The following is a 25,186-nucleotide window of genomic DNA, read 5'->3' on the forward strand; positions in this document are numbered from 1 at the left end:
TGCAAGTCGACCGTGGGTGATTTTCGGGCGCGTGGGAGCGCAATCAAAAATGCAACCAAAAAAGATTTTTTTTAAAAATTGAGAGGTGAAAGAGAGAGTTTGAGAAATTTCTTTGGAAAGGAGGATCTTGTGTTTTTGGAGAGGGTCTGAGAGGGTGAAGTTGAGAGAGGTGAAGTTGAGAGAGATGAAGTTGAGGGACAAAGGCCATACCGTTTTATCTCCTTAAGAAAAAGCAGAGGTGTCCAGCATTAAAACGCCGGTACTAACAAATAAAACGCCAGTGCCGGTTATCGATACTGGTATCATTCTTTGAACGCAGCGCGCATATTTGAGAGCCGCATGCGTAAGGAAAATACGAGGAGAAGCCTTATCCATTATTAGCGTTATTGGTCTACTTATGTCTAGTTTGGTGAAAAAGGTCGCCATAAGGAGATACATCGCTACATTGGAGGCAGTTGCTTGGGGGGACTTTGATGCTATCAAGAGCCTGCAATTACTTTGGGTGCATGTCGGCTGGATCTTCGTCTCGTAGCAAAGAATGTTGCTTTTGTTTGACACAGTACATCGATCATTAGTTTAATGGTGTAAAACGTCTTTCATAAAATGGTTTGTGTCCAGATAAACTCATCTTCATGACCCGTCGAAGCTTTTCGAGCTCGCCCTAGCTTGTTAACTGATAACAAAGAGACAAGTTTGTTTACTACACATTGCTCAGCAAAATGTTCTATAATGTTTCATCAACGTATGAAATTTGTATATCTATATAATTAAGAAATTAATGTTGAACAGGGTGGCATGGTGATCGACTGGTTAGCATGTCCACCTCACAGTTCAGAGGTCGTGGGTTCGATCCCGGGTAGGCTCCCTGTGTGGGGTTTGCATGTTCTCCCCGTGCCAGCGTGGGTTTTCTCGGGGTACTCCAGTTTCTTCCCACATTCCAAAAACATGCATGGTAAGTTGATTGGACTCTCTAAATTGCTCCTAGGTGTGATTGTGAGTGTGGTTGTTTGTCTCTGTGTGCCCTGCGATTGGCTGGCAACCAATTCAGGGTGTCCCCCGCCTACTGCCCGAAGACAGCTGGGATAGGCTCTAGCACGCCCCGCGACCCTTGTGAGGATAAGCGGTATTGATAATGGATGGACGGATGTTGAACAGCAGTGCGAACTAAATCTTGAATGAAAAGTAAAAAGAAAACAATAACTGATATAAAGTCATCAGATCATAACCTTGTATGTTGTGATGGTGTTAATTGGTCACGTTGAAGATTTTACAGCCGTTCTGCGCGTCAGCTTTCAAACGACTTCGTTTTTGCCTCTGGTTAATTCGAATCACTGCCGGTATCACAAAATAAAATCTCTAGTTGACCGATTAGAGCAACCATAAACAGCGCAGGTGTTAACCATTTTTAGAAACACATAACGGGCTTCTGTTATCCCACTCACTCGACCGCCTGCCACTCTGGCAGCATACAAATGTGACGTCACGCATTGGGGGGTCGGTTAGAATCACTGAATATATTTTAGAAGTACAGCAATGCTGCACCTTGCTTTATTACAAATGTACATTCATGTGAATACAGTATTTCCAAGATGCCTTTTATGTCTAAAATTCTGGAAAAAGTGGTGCACTCACAGTTAAGATCACAGTCAGCCCTGCCATGTGTTTTTAATGACATCCTCCTGGCAAATGACACTGGAGACTACGTATGTCTCGTTTTATTGGATTTGACTGCAGCATTCGATACAGTAGACCACAGTATTCTTTTGACTCGTTTGCAACACCAAGTGGGCATTAGTGGATGCGCTCTAGAGTGGTTTCAATCCTATTTGACTGGCAGGACTTTTTCTGTTAGCCTAGGTTCCTCTGAGTCCCGCTCTGCCCCTCTATCGTATGGTGTTCCACAGGGTTCTATATTGGGGCCATTGCTGTTCTCATTGTATTTGCTGCCCCTGGGTTCCTTAGAAAACACGGTATTTCCTTCCACTGCTATGCGGACGACTGCCAAATCTATATCCCACTGAGCAAAAAAGACGCATTCTCCATAAGAACGCTTTTGTCCTGCCTAGACACATCAAAGACTGGATGTCACTGAATTTCGTAGATTTCAATGAGAAAACTGAAGTTATGGTGTTCGTTAAGTGATTGAAGTTTCTTTTGTTTCGACAATGACAATGATCGTCATATTTTTGTGAAGAGAAAACTCTCTTACCGTGCTGACAGTTTTGGCTGTTGCTGCAGCCTTCCTCGGAGCTGTCACTGCTTCCACGTGACGTGTCTAAAAACAGCTGTTTTTAAACAAAAGAAACTTGAATCACTTAACGAATAAGAAGACAAGATGAACATTATTGGATTATGGTGTTGGGTCCCATCCTTAGAAAACACGGTATTTCCTTCCACTGCTATGCGGATGTCTGCCAAATCTATATCCCGCTGATCAAAAAAGACACATTCTCCGTAAGACCTCTTTTGTCCTGCCTAGAGGACATCAAAGACTAGATGTCACTGAATTTCCTAAATTTCAGTGAAAAGAAAACAGAAGTAATGCTGTTCGGTCCCAGTGGCTCGTCTACATCCCACCTTGTTGACCTGGGCCCCCTGGCTTCATATCTAAAGCCAACAGTCTCAAACTTGGGTTTTAAAATGGACAGTGATCTTAAATTGGACCAGCAAATCAGCGCTGTTGTAAAGTCGAGGTTCTTTCACCTTAGACAGCTGGCTGAGGTAAAGCCCCTCCTATCTCATCAGCACTTAGAAACAGTCATCCGTGCCTTTGTTGTATCTCGGCTAGATAACTGTAATGCACTATATTTTGGAGTCAGCCAGTCCTCCCTCAAACGTCTCCAGTTGGTCCAAAATGCTGCTGCCTGCCTCCTAACTGGAGCTCGGAAGATGGAGCACATAACACCAATTCTGGCCTCCCTCCACTGGTTCCCAGTGCATTTCAGGGTTCAATTTAAGATTCTCCAATTTGTCTATAAACCATTAAATGGCCCAGCCCCGGCGTACCTCTCTGAGCTCCTCCACTCCTACACTTCTTCCCGTAGCCTCGGGTCTGCAAGTCAGGTGCTGCTCGAGGTGCCGAGGACCAAGTGCAGCCTCGGAGGGGATCGAGCCTTTCTGACCACTGGTCCGTCCCTTTGGAATGTCCTCCCATTGGATGTTAGGCAAGGCCCCTCTCTGTCCACTTTTGAAACCCGGTTGAAGGCACATTTGTATTCGCTGGCTTTTGATCAGACCTAAAATGTTCGGCTCTGTTCTGGTGTCAATTGTATATAGTGTTTTATGTTAATTTATTGATCAACACTTTTGTATTATGGCCTTTTTATTGTTTATTATTTATTGTTTATTGTTTTGCAAAGTGCTTTGTTACAGCTCTAGCTGTTATGAAATGCACTATATTAATAAAATTGTATTGTATTGCATTGTATTGTATTATATGTATACAGGGACCACAGTCTTGCTATTATGTGCCCAGGATAGAACATTGTAACAGGGTTCCAGCATGTTTAATAAACGTTTGACGTCCTAAAGCATATGGGCGCACGGATGTTGCTATGTATATGCCAATTGCTTCAGAAATTAATAATAACTTTGGCTCTGTCTGCCTTCACTTTTCCACGCTGCTTAAAAGTAGGCGTTCATTCGCGCACAGCGGAGAGGGGAGCGGCTTCACTTGGTAGTAGACGACGACAGCATTTTTCACACACTATGCAAATGCTAATAATATTACTGTCTTGGTAAAGTTCAAGAACTGTAAAAAAAAATGCCCCCGAGTGAACAGGACGCTGTTTGGCTGTGTGTGACGTACTATGCCCAATGCTGATTCGCTGCCGTGAGACGAAATGGCAAAAAAGTTGATTTGTTTAATACGCGAAGAATGGGGTGAATGGGCGGATTTTCGGTGCTCCGCTCTGCGTCCCACAGCCCCAAACGCATCGTTCGCACTCTGCACACAACCGCGCCTGCCCATGCGAACTACATTGACTCCAATACAAATGCTCCGCCAGAAACGCTCTAAACGGAATTGGTGTGAACGTAACATTGGTGTGAATGCAGCATCAGGCGTGGACTTTTTTCCCCCCCCATCAGACGTATTCGTCATATGACTGCGTGCACCGAACCGAAGACGGTACGGGGCGAATACAAAAAACATTGCACCGCTAATATATACCACCATGGTGAAACTCACCACCACTAAAGGCACTTTTAATGTAGAGGTGGGAGTAATAAAGACCCTTCCTGTCCTGGTAGTTATTGGCAGAGATTGCCCGGCTTTTCAGATGCTGTGACTTGAAGCACAGAAGCGGCTTGGTCAAAACTCGGCGGTCTCCGCCAATCTGCATCCAACGAAGACGACGCGGTCTACCCAACAGCAGAAGTGCCCCTCAAAGGTCAGTATGGAACAGCACAATTACAGGACCCCACACTTTGGAATGCTTTAAAAAACCTTCAGATAATAGAGGGTACTTTGGTAGGTTCCGGACCACTCTGACCTACCTTTGCAGTAAAAAACGGCCTCTTGTATCAAGTAGTTAAAAGTAATGGAAAAAATAAATGGACAGTTACTCAAATACACCGGCCCACAATTTTGCAGTTGGCCCACACACACTTGATGGGGGCTCACCTGGGGATGGAGAAAACTAAGGAAAGAGTACTACAGAGGTTCTTTTGGCCCGGGGTACACAAAGAAATAGAAAACTACTGTCGCAGTTGCCCAGATTATCAATTGAATGCTATCATAGAAACCCCCTTCGATGTGTATTGTGGGGCCACTGCCTGAGAGTGCTCGAGGACACCAATACATACTTGTAGGAATAATTATTAAATCGTTTTCACACATTTGCCTAGTTGCTAAGATTGAATAAACATATAGTGTTGAATGATTTACTGATATATATAAAGTTCAAATTAGAGCAATAGTATGACTGGATTACAATAAATATCTATGTGAAATATTATTGTGCTGCAATTAAGAATATTGCTTCGGCTCTTGTATGTGCTCGCAATGAAGAAACGGCTTCTGCTTAAATATCTATTTTATAATAACAGTACAAGAAGAAAAGAGTGAAAAGAAGACACAAGACGGAGATCTTGGCTCTCTTCTCTGATATAGATTAGAAAGCTGTTGATGTGGCAGAAATGTTTTGCAATGTAATGCTTGGGGCAGATTTGACTCATGGAAACAAGTCATTTCTCACCCATACACATACACATCGATAACCAACTCACGTACCTCTAACAGCTTAAATAAAGATGGAAAATTCTCACACACATACAGCAAACAAGTCAACGTGTCTCCAACAACTTGCATGAAACCCCACCCCTTAGGTTGGAGACACTCATGTAACCAGGGCACCTGACAAAACCAATAAAAAGAAAGGAGACAAAGATTTTTTTTAGAACTTAGAGAAAACTATTGTTGTGCAGTCCAAGCATAGCAGATATTATGCTTCCTCTTCGTTCTCCTTGCAAGCTGGTAACAAAAATTGAGCGTCTACCCTCTTCATTGATGAAATGTCTAGTTTATGAACCTGACATTTTCTTGGTCCTTCGAGCCGGATCCCAAAATACCTGAGGGTCCCAGAGGCGCAGTTGAATTCCAGATAGACCGTGCCCAGGGCACAAAGACCTTTTTGCAGGACTGGGCATTCAGCTCTGCTTCTGGGAACTAAGGTTGAAGGGAAGCCGAAAGGGGGAAGATGACTCCAGTGAGTAGGAAAACTCTCAAATTGTATAAATAAGACAGAATAGTCTTTAAAAAAATGTTTGAAAACCTACTAATCATTTAAATAAGACAGAGTAATCTTTAAGAAAAATTGTTTGAAGACTCACTAATTGTATAAATAAAACAGAGTTGTCTTTAAAAAACTGTTTGAGTTGTAAAACCTCAAAAATACTAGTCCCTATGGAGTGGCCTGCCACGTCAGAGTTTGGACGTGGATGGTATCGATTGCACTTCTGCACTTTCGCCTTCGAATCTACCTCACCTGCGCGTTGCGTTTTTACTCTTTTTAATTTTTGGAGACTATTTTTATCTTATTTTTTATTTATTTAAATTTTTGTTAATCTCTGGGTCGCTTGATCTCGCGGACTAGCATACAGCTAGCGTGAGACGGAAACGGGCTAGCTTGGGGCTAGCTTGGAGCTAGTGTATTAAAATGCCTTCAGACGACAGCGACGAACACAATGGCCTGCTGGAGAAGGCAAATAAGACAATCTCTGACCTAAGAAGGGATATTCGTCGTCTCTCAGAGGAGCTCCATGAGAAGGAATCGGTCATCTCTTGCTTCGCGACCCGTTTCCCCGAACTCTCCGCGGTGGTCATGAGAAGGCGCGCTCGTGAAATCCTGTCGGCGACAATGACGGCTGAGGCGGCTGGCCTCTCGGACACGGCGAAGTGGGATCCAATTGCCTGCCCGGGGCCATCCTGCTCGACACCGTTGCAGAGTGACACCTGGGTCAAGGTGGTGTCCCGCGGCCGGAGGGCCGGGGAGCAACCCCACCGCCCCCAACTGGTCCTGGGGAATCGGTTCGCCGCCCTGGCGAGTGAGTCTCCTGTTCCCATCACTGCACTACAGCAGTCGGAGACACCGACTGCTGCGTCCGACGCTGGGGCTGTGCTCCCAGGGGCTCCCTCGGATTCCCCGCCACCCACGGCGACGACCTCGGCCGGGAACCCCATGTTGGGCGGGTCCGCCGGTGACACGGCCGTCCACTCACGCGTCGGGCTGCTCCGGGACGCGGTGTCCCGGTACAAGGGTGGTCGTCATCACCAGCATCATCGGCGACACTCATCGGTGTCATCCACCGTCTTCACTCGGCCTCGGCGGAGCCATCCTGGACAGTGGGGTCGTGAATCTTCCGCCGGTGGTGAGTCCCTTGGCGTTCCCTCCTCACGTCACCCACCGACCACCGTTATAATTGGCGACAGCACCATTAGACGTACTCACTATCCCGGCTGCGTCACCCGCTGTTTTCCCGGAGCGAAAGTCATGGACATAGTTAACATCCTGCCGGGTGTTCTTGACTCTCTGCCATCATCCATTACCCGGCTCATCGTTCACGTTGGGACAAACGAGACAATACGCCGACAGTCTGAGCAGACGAAGAGAGACTTTCACGCCCTCTTTGCCTTGTTAAGAACCTGCGGTCTCTCGGTCTGGGTGAGTGGCATTTTGCCGGCATTGTCTCGCGGAGCCGAGCGCTTCAGCCGCCTTTTAAGCTTGAACACGTGGCTCCTACGCACTTGTGGCCACCTTGACTTTGCTTTTATTGACAACTTTAACCTATTCTGGAATCGCCCGTCTTTTTACCAGCCGGATGGTGTTCATCCGAACTCTCTTGGTAGCAAGATTTTAGCCGCTAACATCCACCATGTCGTAACCAATTCCACTCCCAGCTGACTCTTGTTTACCAATCATATTTCTTCTTCTACTCATAAACGCTGCAATGACAATGTCACTACCATCACTTACAGGCCAATACCAGCTGCTCACAGTACCACCACCCTCACTAGCTCCCCCTGCAGGCCCTCATTATCATTACCACTATCGGACAATTTTCCCATTGAAACCATCACCGGCAGACGCTTCCCTTGCACACACAAACAACGTGGTTTTAACAGTGGTAATCTAGTATATGTTAATACTGCTCATTCGTACCACCATGAGCGCACGTCCAGCACAATAATTAATCTGGCCGTGCTGAACGTGCGCTCCCTTTTAAACAAAACTTTTATCATAAACGACCTGATTTTAGACAATAATTTACATGGTATACTTTTGTCTGAGACATGGCTTGGTACAGATGCTCCAGTTGCTCTCAACGAGGCTTGCCCACCGAATTTTAACTTTTTATTTTCTACAAGGGATGGCAAAAGAGGAGGCGGGACTGCATCAATTTTTATTAATACTCTTTTATCAAAGGAGATCATTTTTAGCAGCTATTTATCGTTTGAACACCATGCCTTTGTTTTTAGCAGTCCCCCTATTCTCTGCATTACCGTCTATAGACCTCCCCATCATTCCACTTCTTTTATTACAGAATTTTCAGAATTCTTATCCATTTTATATTCCAGTTATAACAGGATATTAATAACTGGCGATTTTAATATACACATGGACAACATCTCGGACCCACTATCCAGAGATTTTTCAAACCTTTTAAACTGCTTGGATTTTAAACAGCACGTCTTGCAGCCAACTCACAACAGAGGACACACCCTGGATTTGGTTATAACCTATGGCTTGTCTGCTGGTGTGTCCTCTGTTGTTGACTTGGCAGTGTCAGACCACTACTGTGTCTATTTTAACATCGCCAGTTTTAACCATCTAGCAGTCCCGGTCAGAACAGTGAAGAAACGCTACCTATCTTCTGAGGTGGCAGCAAATTTTATCGAGATCTTAAAAAACACTCCTGCTGACATTTTACCTGCACCCTGTGATCTTATTGTTGACAATTTTAACCTACATCTTAAATCATCATTAGATTCAGTAGCTCCACTTTTAATTAAAACAACAAAAACAAAGACTGTACCCCCGTGGAGAAACAATGCTATCAAAATATCAAAGAGAAAATGCAGGAGTGCAGAGAGGAGGTGGAGAAAAAGTAAACTTACAGTACACTATGAAATTTTATGCGAACAACTGAAATCTTACAATAAAACAGTAAAACTGGCAAGATCTTCCTATTTCTCAAACCTCATTACAGTCAATAAAAACAACCCCAGGGTTCTCTTCTTCACCTTTGAACTTTTAACTAGTTCTGATTTTAATAAGTCCCCACAGAGACCAACAGATGCTCTCTGTGAGGACTTTGCAGACCACTTCAGAAGTAAAATCGATGACATAAGATCCAGTCTTTTAGCCCGTCAAAACACAAGTTTTAATAAACCCGGACAATCATATTTACATGAGGAAACACTGGAAAGTTTTGCCCTGGTTGATGCAAGGACACTTGTTCGAGTTTTCTCCCAGGTAAACCCAACAACCTGCCTTTTGGATCCAATTCCCACATTTCTTTTTAAGACATTTTATGGATTTTTTGAAGAACAAATTTTAAATATAGTCAATTGCTCTCTTCAGACAGGCGTCTTCCCAGCTGCCTTTAAAACGGCGGTGGTGAAGCCCCTTCTGAAGAAGAGCGGTTCTGACCCGAGCGTTTTTAATAACTACAGACCCGTATCCAACTTACCGTTTTTAAGTAAGATTTTAGAAAAACTGGTTTTCATCCAGTTGAATCATTTTTTAAATACAAATAATATTTTGGAGAAATATCAATCTGGTTTTAGGATGAACCACAGTACGGAGACTGCTCTTTTAAGGATCTTAAATGATATTAGGTGCACTGCAGACGTGAGAAAACTCACAGTCTTGGTGCTACTGGATCTAAGCGCTGCTTTTGATACAGTAGATCACCAAATTTTATTAAATAGACTTAAAAATCTAGTGGGCATCTCTGGTACTGTTTTTGACTGGTTTTATTCCTATCTCACAGACCGATATTTCTTTGTAAGTATGGATACTTGTTCCTCTAAAACTCATGAAATTAAATGTGGGGTTCCTCAAGGTTCGATTTTAGGCCCCTTACTTTTTAATCTTTATATGCTTCCCCTCGGGGATGTCATCAGGGGACACGGCATCAGCTTTCACAGCTATGCTGATGACACGCAGCTGTATATTGCCGTGTCTCCTGATGACACAGGACCCATTGATACCCTTTTAAATTGCATTTTAGATATCAAGTCATGGATGGCAGATAATTTCCTACAGCTCAATGAGGACAAGACTGAGGTTTTAGTTATCGGTCCCGAAGGTCAGAGAGAGAAGCTTTTACCAAAACTACACATTTTTAATCCCTCACACTGTGTGAAGAACCTTGGCGTCATTTTTGACTCTGAGCTCAGTTTTATTCCTCATATTAAAAATGTAACCAAGATTGGTTTTTATCACCTTAAGAATATCGCCAGAGTCCGCCCGTTTCTCTCTCAGGCTAACACGGAAGTGCTGATGCATGCCTTTATTTCCTGTCGTTTAGATTACTGTAATGCCCTGCTCTCTGGCCTCCCGAAAAAGAGCATTTCACCACTGCAACTACTGCAGAATTCAGCCGCTCGGGTGCTGACGAGAACCAGAGGGCGGGAGCACATTACGCCAGTTTTGAAATTGCTGCATTGGCTCCCTGTGTGTTTCAGGATCGATTTTAAAGTACTTTTATTAGTTTATAAATGTGTTAATGGTCTTGGGCCATCTTATTTATCTGATTTGCTTTTATCATACCAGCCCTCGCGGATCCTGAGGTCCTCTGGCGCCGGCCTTTTATTTATTCCAAGGGTGAGGACCAAAATGCATGGCGAGGCTGCATTCAGCCATTTTGGTCCTCACCTTTGGAATAGCCTGCCAGAGGATGTCAGGTCTGCAGAGACTGTTGATATTTTTAAGAGGAAGCTCAAGACACACCTTTTTAGTTTGGCTTTCAACAACTTTTAAATAATTTATCTTTTCTTTTGATTGAAGATAATTCTATGTTTTGCTTTGAATGTTTTAAAGCACTTTGAGTTGCATTTTTATGTATGAAAAGTGCTATATAAATAAAATGTGATTGATTGATTGATTGATACAAAGAGACAGAGTATTAAGTCTATAAAACTGAAAAAGGATGCCGGAGTCCTACACGCGTGTTTAAATTCCGTTTAAACACTCCAGTAAAGAGTGCATGTGAAAAGTGTGAGTAAAGTGTGCAAGTGAAAAGTGTGAGTGGAACAGGACTTTGAGTGACAACTCTTTGGGGAAGCAGTGGCAAGAATTCTCCGCCACTTTGTGGTAGAAGCTTGAGAATTACCCCAGAGAGAAAGTAATTGTCACCCTGTTCAGGGTAAAAAAGCTAGCAGGTGAATTGCTGACTCCAGTCAAAATGGGGAAATCAAATGTAAAATGGTCGACAAAAAGGATCCGAAACAAAAATTGGCATATAAGGACTGGAGGTTTGTAGAAAACCAATGTCCTTCTAAAATCAAACATTTGAATTTATGGATAACAAAATATGAATTTGCTGGCCAGCTGAACACACAAAAAATAGTACACCTGCAGGATAAGATAAGAAACACACGAAAAAAGGGGGTCCTATCATTTGAATGGGATAGAGGTCCAAAAAGTTTGGATGGCAGCCTTGAAGGGTGACTGGCATAGTGTTAGAGGGGACTGGGAACCAAAGGAGAGCCACGTTGTTCTGGAACATGACAGCAGAGAACTCGCACACAGAGTCCATGATTTGTTGGAAGGCACAAAGGAAAAATTTAAACAAAGAGCAAACTATACATCCATTGGAAGGGCTGCGCAAAAAGAAAATGAATAATTTGAAGATTATAAAGTTCGAATGGCTGCATGGTTCAAAGCAAATAGTGACATTACTGAAGACCATAACCCTCATGGTGTTTATCAGGAACAACTTAAAAATGCCCTACACGCCCATTCATCTACTGCAATAAGGTAATGGATAGATAAGAATTGGGTCGATAAGGCCACAGGCAGTCTTGAACAGTATATTAATCAAGCACTGCATGCAGAAAGAATACTGCAAAGTAAAAAGAAAAAGGCAGATACATTTGCCTTGGAAGGTGATGAAGTATATGGTGAAGTAATTTACGGGGGCCGAGGTAAGGGTTTTTTCAATAGAAACAATCGAGGAAGAGGCGGAAATAATATGATTGGTAGAAGGCGCTGTGCCAATCCTGGTAATCAAGGTGAAGTGATTTGTTGGTGTTGTGGTCAAAGCGGACACATTTCACGTAATTGTCCAAAAAGAAATATGAAGCGATTTCTAGGTTCGGCATGACTAGGCCAGACCTCCTCCCAGCAGTCGACATCATTTGAGAAATATTTGGACATAGAGCACTCTGACGAATTAAATTTGCAGGAAATATTGGCTATGGATACAATAAGACCAGAAATTGAGCAAGTGGTAAATGGCAAGTCTATGACGTTTTTATGTGACACGGGAGCCTGTACAACTGCTTGCAAAGGACATATTCCCGGATCTAGCTTATCTGGAGCTAACATGTTTATCAGGACGTCCCAAGGTAGGCTCTCTGTGGCTCCAGTCACAAAGGCTGTGTGGATAAGGGATCCACTAGGCCAGAGTTGCAAGTTGCCAGTGTTGATGACACCAAATTGTCCTGTAAATTTGTTGGGACGGGATGGCTTATTACAACTAGGCCTAGCTTTAATTCCCTCGCCAGAAGGGAACATAATTATTAGACGAAAGGAAGAGCTACATCAAAATCAAGTAAATGCTGTTGTAAGTCACACACCAGGATTTTATAATTATACAGTGTCTTTGACAAATAAGCCTCCATCTGTGTGTGATGCTTTGCTGGAAAAGGGCAAAGAAATGATTGAAAAAGTGCAATGTCCAACCATTTTTAAAGTTAAAGAGTAAGTTTACTACAGATGACAAAATTCTGGCAATCACAGGCCTTTCACAGGTAGGCAATAATTGGTTGTTTCTAATGGAGCAAGCTTCCACAATGATAGATTCTAGTTGTGTTACCTGTATGGGGCCCCGGCCATTATTACGTATAATTCTAGCTTTGTTACCTCTATCTTGTTTTGAGGAGGTGATGACTACAGCTGAGCCCCGAAGCTCGTGTGATAAGTGGCATTAAGCTTATCCTCCAACTAAGGCAGTTCCTGTGACACCAGTGTTCTCCACTAAGGTGGCGCCTGCTCAATTTGAATGCATAAATATGACCAGAACAGGAAATCAAGTGGGGGTTTTGAATTCTACTTGGTGTCCCAACATTTTAGTTATAAAAAAAACACTGATTCCTCGCAGTGACATATGGTGGTGGCGCGGAAAAAACAAACTATTCAATACTCGTAGAAATGCGACTGGTGTCCGTGCATTAGTGTTACTGCTCTTTCTTACCTGTTACTATGTTCTCGTCCACAGGGAAACAAATACAGATGGCAGCGCTATCATACGGGACGAATACGGGAACCCTATTTCGGACAGAACCAAGTGTCTCGTGGAAAAATGGAGACCCTACTTATATTGATGCAATTGGAGTACCCAGAGGGGTTCCAGATCAATACAAATTGGTAAACCAAATTGCTGCAGGGTGGGAATCAATTTTTGTGTGGATCACACCAAACAAAAATGTTGATAAAATCAACTACCTCCACTGCAATATTCAGAAGCTGGGAAACTACACTGAAGAAGGCTTTTTGGCCATTAAAGAACAATTGCCAGCTACATCACTCATGGCTTTTCAGAACCCCATTGCGGTGGATATGCTCCTGGCTGAAACAAATGGTGTATGTGTGCTTTGTTTGGGTCTGAGTGTTGCACCTTTATCCCGAACAACACCTCCCCTGATGGGTCGCTGACAAGAGCCATTGCAGGCCTCCGCACCCTCAACAGGAAGATGAAGGCGCACTCTGGAGTGACCACAACCATGTGGTCAGAGTGCTGGGACGAAACGTTTGGTAAATACCAGGGCCTTGTGTTCTCGGTATTAATTTCTCTTGGTGTGTTTGCAGCTGTCTTAACTTTGTGTGGATGTTGTTGCATTCCATGTATTCGGGCTCTCCTTAGCCGACTGATTACTACAGCCATCTCTCCTACTACAGCTATGTGGAGTGAAGTATATCCATTACTGATGCAGGTGAACGAAGTTGACACTAGTGATACAGACGTCCATGATTATCAACCTCGTCTATTTGAGTAGACATATTACGTATCCTTCAAGAGGTGGCCTTCTGGGCGTAGCTCTGTTTGTACATCATTAATGATTCCACTGAATAAAGCCTGATGGGAGGTTCTGTGTGATGATAAATAAACTGTACAAATGTGGGATAAACAGAGGAAATGTAGGAATAATTATTAAATCATTATCACACATTTGCCTAGTTGCTAAGATTAAATAAACATAGTGTTGAATGATTGAGTGATGTCCCAGGCCGCTTGGCCTGGGACAAGAAGCGGCTGGACACACTGGTCAGGTCTGTCCTGGGCTGCTTCGTGGACTCTGTCGACTCGGCGGGGAACAGGAGGATGTTGGCCAAGCTGTCATCAATGCTGGACAACCCGGACCACCCCCTCCAGGGCACCCTAACAGCACTCCACAGCTCCTTCAGTGACAGACTGTTACACCCTCGCTGTGCAAAGGAGAGATTCCGCCGCTCCTTCTTGCCTGCTGCTGTCAGACTCTTTAACAAGAACATTGTGTAGTCTCTACAAATCGGCGGATATTAGTGCAATTGTGCAGTCCTGCACCTGAGCTTATGTCGTGCAATACCCAACATCCCCCACTACTGTAATACCGTGCAATACTCAACATTCCCCACTACTGTTAGTCTAGTTTTATTTTTATCCAATGCTGTTCCTTACATTTCACTACAGCACTGCAGCACTGTCACTTACTTAGAGTATTTCTCCTCTGTACTATGTACAGGCTAAAATGAGTGTTCCTCATACTTTTTATGTAGATGTATGTTGGTGTGTATATACATGTGTATAACATTAATGGCTACATTATGCCGCCATCCCTGTGTTACCTATATCTTTGCTGCTGTAGCACTGAAAATTTCCCCACTGTGGCATCAATAAAGGCCTTCTTATCTTATCTTATCTTATCTTATCAACTTAAATTAAGATGGAAAATTCTCACACACATACAGCAAACAAGTCAACGTGTCTCCAACAACTTGCATGAAACCCCACCCCTTAGGTTGGAGACACTCATGTAACCAGGGCACCTGACAAAACCAATAAAAAGAAAGGAGACGAAGATTTTTTTTTAGAACTTAGAGAAAAGTATTGTTGTGCAGTCCAAGCATAGCAGATATTGTGCTTCCTCTTCGTTCTCTTTGCAAGCTGGTAACAAAAATTGAGCGTCTACCCTCTTCATTGATGCTGTGTTATGAAATGTCTAATTTATGAACCTGACAATACTGGTGATCATAGACTATGCCACCCGGTACCCAGACGCCATCCCATTGAGAAAAGGAAATGCTAGTCTAATAGCCAAAGAACCTTTTCTCTTCAGCAAAAGAGTGGGAATCCCAAAAGAGATTCTCACAGACCAGAGTACCCCATTTATCTCACGAGTTACCAGGGAGTTGTGTACTCTGTTGCGTCATTGACTACAAAGTGTGACAAAAGAGGAAAGAGGGCAAATCTATCATGTTAACCTCTTAAAGAAATGGATTGCGCGAGAGATGATCCCTCCCAGAGTTCTTGACACACCTGCTCGGGACCAAGTGCAGTTTGGCCCTGATCTTGATCCTCACCAACTCCAACAGGCAAAGGAGTTAGTAGATGGTAACCAGGATGTCTTTTCATCTGTCCCTGGATGCACCCACCTGGTAGAGCACGTAATTCACACCCAACCGGGAAAAACAGTGAATCAGAGGCCGTACCGAATACCGGAGGCCCGCAAAAGAACTGTGGAAGAGGAGGGAAGAAAAATGCTGGACTTAAAAGTGATGGAGCCATTCAAGTGTGCCTGGTCAAGCCCCATTGTACTGACAGACAAGCCAGACAACACAGTGCGTTTTCATAATGACTTCTGGAGAGTTTATGAAGTATCGGAGTTTGACGCCTATCCCATGCCTTGATGAGCTAATTGAAAGCTTGGGAAATGCACGCTTTATAACCACCCTTGATCTCGCCAAAGGATGTTGGAAGGTTCCCTTGTCTGCAGAGTCAAAGTTTCCTAGTTTCCTTGAGAGGCCGGTGCCGCACACTAAAATGACAGTACAGGCACTACATTTCCCAGCATGCCTCACAACCCCAACAAGTGTGGCTGCTTAAGCCACTTGATTAAAGATGGTGTGGCTGGATGGCAGGGGGAGGACATAAAAACCAAGGAGCAGAGACAATGGGGGAGGAAGAACAGAAAAAGAACTGGACAGAAGCACGAGTGAGCAACTTACTCAACGTGGGGGAAAGTGAACTTTTGAACTTTGAGAACAGACTTTAGTTGGAACTCTGTAATTTTTGAAAACCTAAGTTGATACCTTTGACGACTTGACAAAGATAATAAACCTTGATTTTGTTGAAACTCTGGCGTAATAAGACTCCTCTTGCCCTGGTGGACCTTTCGTGCTGTCACAATATATACGGGGGTGCACATAACTGGTACACAGGTACGCATGCATAACAGAAATCACTGATGCTTACCGTATATATATATATATATATATATATATATATATATATATATATATATATATATATATATATATATATATATATATATATATTTAAATGCTGATTTGTAATTTCTTAATTCATTGATACCTTTACACACGTTAAAATAACATTATTAAATTACAACAATTTTTTCTGTACCTGAAGGTTGTCGTGTTTTGTAGCTTAATTATTTGTGTTTGGTTCAGATTGATGGACACCAGATTGTAATGAAGGTCCTGCTCAATGGAGGTCAGGGAGATGAAGAATGACTCGATGTAACTGCCAAAGATAAACAAAAACAAGAGGCATTAATAGGTCATTTCACTGGTGAATTGAAGACTTGTTTCTTTTTAGTGCATAGATCAATTGTACATTGTGCACTTTAGTTTAAAATAAAATATGAATGTGAATTGTTTCTGTTAGAATAATTGTACAAAAGGGCGGCACGGTGGTCGACTGGTTAGCACGTCCGCCTCACAGTTCAGAGGTCGTGGGTTCGATCCCGGCTCCGGCCTCCCTGTGTGGAGTTTGCGTGTTCTCCCCGTGCCTGCGTGGGTTTTCTCCGGGCACTCTGGTTTCCTCCCACATTCCAAAAACATGCATGGTAAGTTGATTGGATACTCTAAATTGCCCCTAGGTGTGATTGTGAGTGCGGACGTTTGTCTCTGTGTGCCCTGCGATTGGCTGGCAACCAGTTCAGGGTGTCCCCCGCCTACTGCCCAAAGACAGCTGGGATAGGCTCCAGCACGCCCCGCGACCCTTGTGAGGAGAAGCGGTACAGATAATGGATGGATGGATGGATAATTGTACAAAAGGTATTCCATATTTACCGGTACTCTTTTGGTGTTTCAAAGCATTTATTCAACAGCAGTGTTGGGCAACTTACTTCCAAAATGTAATACATTACATATTACTAGTTACTTGCATGTGAAAGTAATACATTTCTCTACAATATTACTCTATTTGTAGTAATTTGAGTAATACGTTACTCAAGTTTAAGTTACTTTTAAATTACTTTTTCAAAAATCGGGGATTAATTTATTTAATAATGATTTCAAGACCTTAAAAGGAAAATGCAAAATTTGCTGCCATACTCTAGCTGGTAAAGTTAACTTATAAGCATATTTAACTATATAGTGTGGTCTATAATATTAAATGTTTCGACTCTATGGTGTGGTGGGACATCACTACCTTTGATCAATATTTGTATCAATAAGATTTAATTTTAAATATAAATATTGGAACTGATATATTGTCCAGTAAATAAATAACCACTGTAAACCACAAATGAAATTATCATTATGCTCAAATTAATTTATACACTGGGGGCGACTTGGCTCAGTGGTAGAGTGGTCCTTCCCCAACCGGCAGGTTGTGGGTTCAATCCCCAGCCATTGTGACCATGTTGAAGTATCCTTGAGCAAGATACTTTGCATTTTATTTTATGAAACCGTGACAGTGATTCTTGTCACAAACAATAACTTCTCAGCCCTCTTCATTGTTGTCAATAGTGTAAAGAAAATTGATTTGCTTGACCTGCGCACTTACATTGTAGCGTGAAGCTCCAAGTGCAACAAGAACTATTTGTCTGACTACTGCTGGAAGTAAAGCTTACAATCGAGTGATGTTATGAACTCCCACACTTGCTAAATGATGGAAACATATATGTTAGAGTCCTGAAATATGTAACGCGTTACCAGTCTCAGCAACTGTAATAATATTACCAAAAAAATCGGAGTAACGTGCTACATTACGTCGTTACTGCCTAAATGTAATGTATTACTGTACTGCGTTATTTTTGTAAAGCGTTACCCCCAACACTGCTCAACAGTATAAACTTGTGTTATGCAATTTGAACTTGTCTGTGAAGAAAGCAGAGCCTTACTCATGCTGCAGCTACAGATAAGAAATCGCGCCCTTATCTCAAGAGAGCGGCTGGAACAAACTGCAGTTGTCCATTTGAACCCTTGTGTTTGTTATTGTCAGCACAAGCATTCCTATCTGTGATTTACTTTCTTGCAGTGGTCTGTTTGAGCACTTTGTGTTTATATCATTGTCAGTGCAAGCATTCCTGTGATTTATTTTTGCCCTAACTCTTAGAGCAACTGTCTATATGACCAGGAACCATCCTTTCGTAAATAAGAAGAGAGGCCACGGCAGTTTGTAACGAAGCACATCTCTGTCCGTTCTTCTCGCATGTGAAAATGAGATCTGAGGTGGACCACCTCACCTCTGGTATGGAAATTTCCGCATTGACTAACCCGGTCAGGTTTTGAGGAGGACCCACTTCAGCCAAGGTATCTTCCTGCAGCACTTTTATCTTATTAAATGGACAATCACACTATTCTAAATAACATTGTGTAGAACAGCATTTGTGTTAAATGTTGCCCACTTGGACTGAAAGAGGCTCCTATCTGCGGCCCCTTCTCAAGGAATCTTTTTTTCCCCAGATGTTTTTCCTTGCCCTCCTGTGTGGTTAAGATCATGGGTTGTCGTTAATATTTGTCAAATGTGGGCTTGTGAAACTCTTTCAGACTCTTTTGCAATTAAGGTCACAGTGAGTGTACTTTGAAAGTATGTCATTTATTCTTCATTAATTCTGGGTAGAGGATTTGGACATTGGCATGCATCTGTCCATTGTTGGGCTGTGACTGATATTTTGGTTGTTTGAACCTCCCTGCTCCACAGGTCAGAGTTCTGGGGAAGCAGTGGACCCCAACTTTTAGAACCCCTTACTAAATTACATCATAGAAGTCAAACATCGAGACACAGAGAAACATGATGTTTATGGCCTATCGGGCCTTTTTGGCCCGTGGGACTCTGGATCTGGGAGCAGCTGACAGTTACCGGCCGAAGGTGTTTTTCCAACTACAGAGGAATCACACTCCTCAGCCTCCCTGGAAAGGTCTATTCAAGGGTGCTAGAGAGGAGGGTCCTTGGGGAAGTTGAATCTCAGATTCAAGAGGAAAAATGTGTTTTTTTTCGTCTTACAGTGGACCAGCTGTACATCCTTAGCAGGGTCCTCGAGGGTGCATGGGATTTCGCCCAACCAATCTACATGTGTTTTGTGAACTTTGAGAAGGCCATGCTCCTTAGGAGTTTGTGGGGGCTGCTTCGGGAGTATGGGGTACCGAACACCCGATAAGGGCAGTTCATTGCCTGTACCACCTATGTCAGATTTTTGTCAGCATTGCCAGCAGTAAGTCGAATTCGTTTCCTGTAAGGGTTGGACTCTGCCAAAGGCTGCCCTTTGACACTGATTCTGTTCATAACATTTTTGGACAGAACTTCTAGGCGCAGCCAAGGTGTTGAGGGCGTCAGGTTTGGTGGCCTTGGTACTGCATATCTTCTGTTTACAGATGATGTGGTACATTGGCTTTTTCAAGCCGTGATCTCCAACTCTCACTCGAGAGATTTGCAGCTGAGTGTGAACTGGTTGAGATGAAAATCAGCACCTCCAAATCTGAGACCATGGCCCTCAGTTGGAAAAGGGTGGAGTACCGTCTCCACATTGGGGATGAGATCCTGCTCCAAGTGGAGAAGTTTAAGAGTCTTGGGGTCTTGTTTATGAGTGAGGATAGGATGGAGCGAGAGATCGACAGGCGGCGAGAAGCTCGGTCATCCGGGAGGGAGTCGAGCCGCTGTTCCTCCACGTTGAGAGAACCAGATTAGGTGGCTCAGGCATTTTTTTTTTTGTCAAGATGGCCGAAAGTGCGCCTGTGTCTTCGGCAAGCCTCTTGACAATTCAGCTCATTTTACTGTTTTGACTGATTGGTGCTTCATTCACAAACGCTATGCTTGTGTATGATCGCCAAACTTTATTGGATTTGCGATGCGGCGTTGGAAGTTCGAGTGTGTTTGAGCACAACTGGAAAGAGACGTTGCCTGCTGACATCACGGCGGACCTCTTCCATCTCCCAGCGCTACCATCGCTGCGAAAACAGCGCCAAGGCAAACAAGGTGGCAAGCTAGCGAGGCAAAAAAGGGAGCAGGTGCACGCTTCGTCCCCTGCTCGCTCCTGGACGCACGGACGTACTCCACCGCTGTGCCTCACCCGGGACCCCACTGCTGGCTACCTGATACCCGTCGTCAGCTGTGCCGAGGAATTCGGCTGCGCCGCCGCCTACCAAGCGCTATTGGACGCGGTGTGAATCGCCAACTTGTCATGGAGCTTCCCCGGGCCCGCCAATCGGAGGTGACACGCGCATCTGCTGCTGCTGATGCTCCCACAAGGATAGCGTTGTTGAATGCCTCGTTGACGAACAAATCGTTTATCCTGAGGGAGCTATTTCTTTCCAACAACTTGGATTTCCTCTGCCTGACAGAGACTTGGACTGGCGCCGGTGAGTGCAGTGCGATGCTTGAACTATTATCACCTGCATGCTCTTACTTGGATGCGCCGAGAACTTCAGGCCGAGGTGGAGGAACGGTGACTGTTTTTAAAAACAAATTTAAATTTGCCACAGTGTTCAGCAGCTTTGAGGGCACATTCTTTGAAGTTGCCAATGCTGTCCCTGTGCTCTGTGCTGTCAAATACCGTCCACCCAAATACAACAAGGAGTTTCTGAATGAGTTTTCAAATCATGTTGCGATATGACCGCATTCTGTTCATGGGGGGACTTTAATATTCACGTGTACTGTCCTGAAAAAACACTGGCAAATGACTTTTTAAGACTCATTGACTCTTTCAATTTTGTACAGTGCATGGCTGGCTCCACTCATAAACAAGGACATACTTTAGCCCTTATCCGTTCCTATGGGTATTGGTCTAAAATTTGAAAGTTTTGGACAATGTGCTCTCTAATCATAAGACTGTGCTCTTTGATGTAATGTTTTCCAGTGCTGTCAGAGCTAATGCTAGCGAGCGCAAGGCATTGTCATGTTTTTAACCACCTCACTGCTAGTCAGTTCGCTGATGCCTTTGATCAGCTTTGTGCTCCCTCTTCAAACACAGAGGAGCTCAGCACTTGGTTTCATTCATCTTGCCTTAATATTTTGGACTCCATGGCTCCATTAAAAATTAGGCGGCAAAAAATTGGACCGGAGCCATGGTTTAATGAGAGCACTCACACAGCTAAACAAGAATGCCGCAGAGCTGAACGCAGGTGGAAAAAAACAGGCTGCAGGTCGCTTATCAAAAAGGTGAAGGAGTCCAAGAGAGACCATGTGTCATGTCTGATTCAGGCAAATCGCCAAAATCCACATGCCCTATTTAAAACAATCGACTGTACTCAAGCCCCGTCAACCGACTTGCACGGACTCGTCCCCTGAAATGTGCGATAATTTCTTGCAGTTTTTCAATGACAAGGTTGCTACAGCCCTGGCTCTTGTTTCGAACGCCACATTGGACCCCTGTGTCCAAGTTCCTTGTTCAGCAGTGTTTGATTCATTTGAGCCGGTTTCTTTGACATTTTTGGAGGAAGTGGTTTGCCATATGAAACCATCGGGCTCCCCTTATGACTCCATTCCTCCACAATTCTTTAAGGAGATTGTCCCGACAATTGGTAAATCGGTTTTGGCCATTATCAACAGCAGCCTGTCTTCTGGTATGGTCCCCCAACAGTTTAAGCATGCTGTAGTGCAACCCCTGCTGAAAAAAACTGGCCTTGATCCAGCTGTGCTATCAAATTTTAGACCCATTTCCAAGCTGCCTTTTATGTCTGAAATTCTGGAAAAAGTGGTGCACTCACAGCTAAGATCATACTTGGATAAACACAATGTCATGGAAGTTTTCCAGTCAGGCTTCAAGAAGATGCATAGCATAGTGTTTTCAATTACATCCTCCTGGTAAATGACACTTGAGACCACGTATGTCTCGTTTTGTTGGATTTGACGGCAGCTTTTGATACAAAAATACCACAGTATTCTTTTGACTCGCTTGCAACACCAAGTGGGCATTAGTGGATGCGCTCTAGAGTGGTTTATATCCTATTTGGGTGTGAAGGATCGAAATCTACAAGAATGGCTTTATATCAGCCAACAGGTTATCCAAAAACCAAATTGGGAATTACACATCGCATAATCAGTTCAAAGTCAGCGTGACCTGATCTGAGCACGGGACCAGCTGGTGAAGATCAGCCCCATAGGCAGGGTCAGCCAGGGAGGAGACCAACCCACATTATGTTTAGTTTTTGAAGACAGTATAAATGTGAGGGCTGCATGTCAGACCGCTCCCCTTTTCTGCCCTCGCCCATCTTGGGTGAGAGCATTCGCGAGGATGGAAAAGCTGCCCAGATCTGCTTATTGTAGGATTCTTGAACTTCAGAGACGGTAAAAAAAAACTGACGAGAAAATTCAATCGATTTGTGTGGGTCTTTATTACAATTATTATTTACATATTGGATGCCTTCTTGAAAGATAAAACAGAGCCGTTGAGAGTTGTTTTTGTGAATTGATAATTGGGCTTGCGCCCTGGTGACCGTATAGCAACCAACAACTCCAACAGGTGGCAGGACTTTTTCTGTTAGCCTAGGTTCCTCTGAGTCCCACTCTGCCCCTCTATCATATGGTGTTCCACAGGGTTCTATTTTGGGGCCATTGCTGTTCTCACTGTATTTGCTGCCCCTGGGTTCCATCCTTAGAAAACACAGCATTTCCTTCCACTGCTATGCGGACGACTGTCAAATCTATATGCCTCTAAGCAAAAAAAATTAGGCTTCCTCCTTAAGACCACTTTTGTCCTGCCTAGAGGACATCAAAGATTGGATGTCACTAAATTTCCTAAATTTCAACGAAAAGAAAACAGAAGTTATGGTGTTTGGTCCCAGCGGCTCGTCTCCATCCCACCCTGTTGTCCTGGGCCCCCTGGCTTCATATCTAAAGCCAACAGTCTCAAACTTGGGTTTTAAAATGGACAGTCATCTTAAATTGGACCGATAAATCAGCGCTGTTGTAAAGTTAGCTTCTTTCACCTTGACAGCTGGCTAAGGTAAAGCCCCTCCTTTCCCATCAGAAACAGTCATCCATGCCTTTGTTACATCTCGGCTAGATTACTGCAATGCACTTTATTTCGGAGTCAGCCAGTCCTCCCTCAAACGTCTCCAGTTGGTCCAAAATTCTGCTGCCCGCCTACTAACTGGAGCTCGGTGGATGAAGCACATAACACCAATTTTGGCCTCCCTTCACTGGCTCCCAGTGCATTTTAGGGTTCAATTTAAGATTCTCTTATTTGTCTATAAGTCATTGAATGACCTGGCCCCGGCGTACCTCTCTGAGCTCCTCCACTCCTACGCACCTTCCCGCAGCCTCAGGTCTGCGGACCAGGCGCTGCTCGAGGTGCCAAGGACCAAGAGGAGCCTCAGAGGGGATCGAGCCTTTTCAACTGCTGGTCCTTCCCTCTGGAATGACCTCCCATTGGCTGTTAGGCAAGCCCCTTCTCTGTCCATTTTTAAAACCCGGTTGAAGACACATTTCTTTTCTCTGGCTTTTGATCAGACCTGTAATTTTCGGCTCTTTTCCGGTGTGAATTGTATATAGTGTTTTATGTCAATTTATTGGCTTCATTATTTATATTTTATTTATATTTATGTATTATTTATGTCTATATTTATTAATACATGTATCACAGCCTTTTATTGTTTTTGTTCTATTTATTGTATTGTTTGTAAAGTGCTTTGTTACAGCTCTAGCTGTTATGAAATGCACTATATAAATAAAATTGTATTGTTTTGTATTGTATAAATACAGTAAATACAACTTTAACAGTAGATAAAAATGAAACACTTACACTACAACTGTTTCAGAACAAAAGTCAAGCGAGTCAAACCAAAAAAAAGCAGCAATGTAACGAAAATGAAAAATATAACAATGTCAACATGACAACTAAAACACAGCCCATTGCAAAATGTTTTGAAAATAAAGTCAGTAGTGCAAATACTGTAAACAAACAATGTCAAAACTTAGAAAACAATAACATACTTCTACTACAACTGTTTCAGAACAAACTTCAAGAGAGTTAAAACAAAAAAAGCAGCAATGTAACGAAAATAAAAAATATAATAATGTCAACATGACAACCACAATATTTTGAAAATAAAGTCAGAAAGTGCAAATAGTGTAAACAATACACTATTGTTTACCCTTTTTTAAGCTTTAACACTATAAAAAATAAAATAAAAAATAAAAACGACAACAACTACTGTTGATTTTTTGGGCTGAAAAGCCTCTGCCAGAGTACATTGTTTCTGTGTTGGCGGGGGTGTTCTGGCTTGGGGATCTCCCCCCTCCTCCGCCTCCTCCCTCAACTTATTCGCTTGCAGCTCATTGCTCTCTGTAGGGTGAGCTTTTTTCATATGTTTGTGTAAATTCGTGGTGTTACCACAGTAGCGCAGCACTTTATTACACAAATCACACTTGGCACTGTCCTTATTTGTTGTTGTAAAAAAAAAAGTTCTTGCATCTTGTTTGGCTCTGCCATTGCTTTAGGTTCCGGCTCCTCTCTCCCTCTCCAGTCGCCCTCTCTGCCGGGAGGGGCTAAAAGTGTGCCTGAGTCATTCGCACAGGCAGAGACTCAGAGAGTAGCAGGAGGCGCTGGGTGAGAGAGGGAGAGAAGCGGCGCTTTTAGCGAAGTATCGATCGCAGGACAATAGTATCGATCTGATCCAAGTACTTGCTTAGTATCTATAATATCGATATTTGGATCGATCCGCCCACCTCTAGTGATGAGCCCATGGGATGGGGGACCCACGTTGCGCTCACCAGCAAGCCCCACCTCCATACATGGCTCCAAAGGTGGGCCCCGGTGACCCATGTCAAGGCAAGGGTAATTGTGGACCAATGTTTATCATTGTCATAAGAGGTCTCTGAGCCGTACTTTGTCTGCTTTCTTGTATTTCCCCATAAAAATTGTCAAAACATTTCAGGGTCTGCCCATAAGCACCACACATCAGCATTATTTGCAAGGCCCTGTATAGGCACTTAAGCAAAGTATTTTGCTCTGATATGCCAAAGATGTACAACTAATATGGTATTTGTTGGCTTTGCAAAGTGCACA

The 25,186-nt window shown here is 43.5% G+C and overlaps 1 protein-coding gene across 1 annotated transcript in view; it reads right to left on the reverse strand.

The window, feature by feature from the left end:
- tmprss3a (transmembrane serine protease 3a) overlaps nt 1–25,186 on the reverse strand; it is a 256,219-nt gene that overhangs the window by 132,042 nt on the left and 98,991 nt on the right. The window contains exon 7 of the mRNA XM_086052254.1: nt 16,354–16,473. Coding sequence (XP_085908380.1) covers nt 16,354–16,473 — 120 coding nt within the window. The remainder of the gene's footprint in view (nt 1–16,353; nt 16,474–25,186) is intronic.

Source organism: Filicampus tigris, chromosome 14, assembly GCF_054856515.1.
Source record: "Filicampus tigris isolate MCC_2025a chromosome 14, RoL_Ftig_1.0, whole genome shotgun sequence".
In the NCBI taxonomy this organism is placed as follows: domain Eukaryota; kingdom Metazoa; phylum Chordata; class Actinopteri; order Syngnathiformes; family Syngnathidae; genus Filicampus; species Filicampus tigris.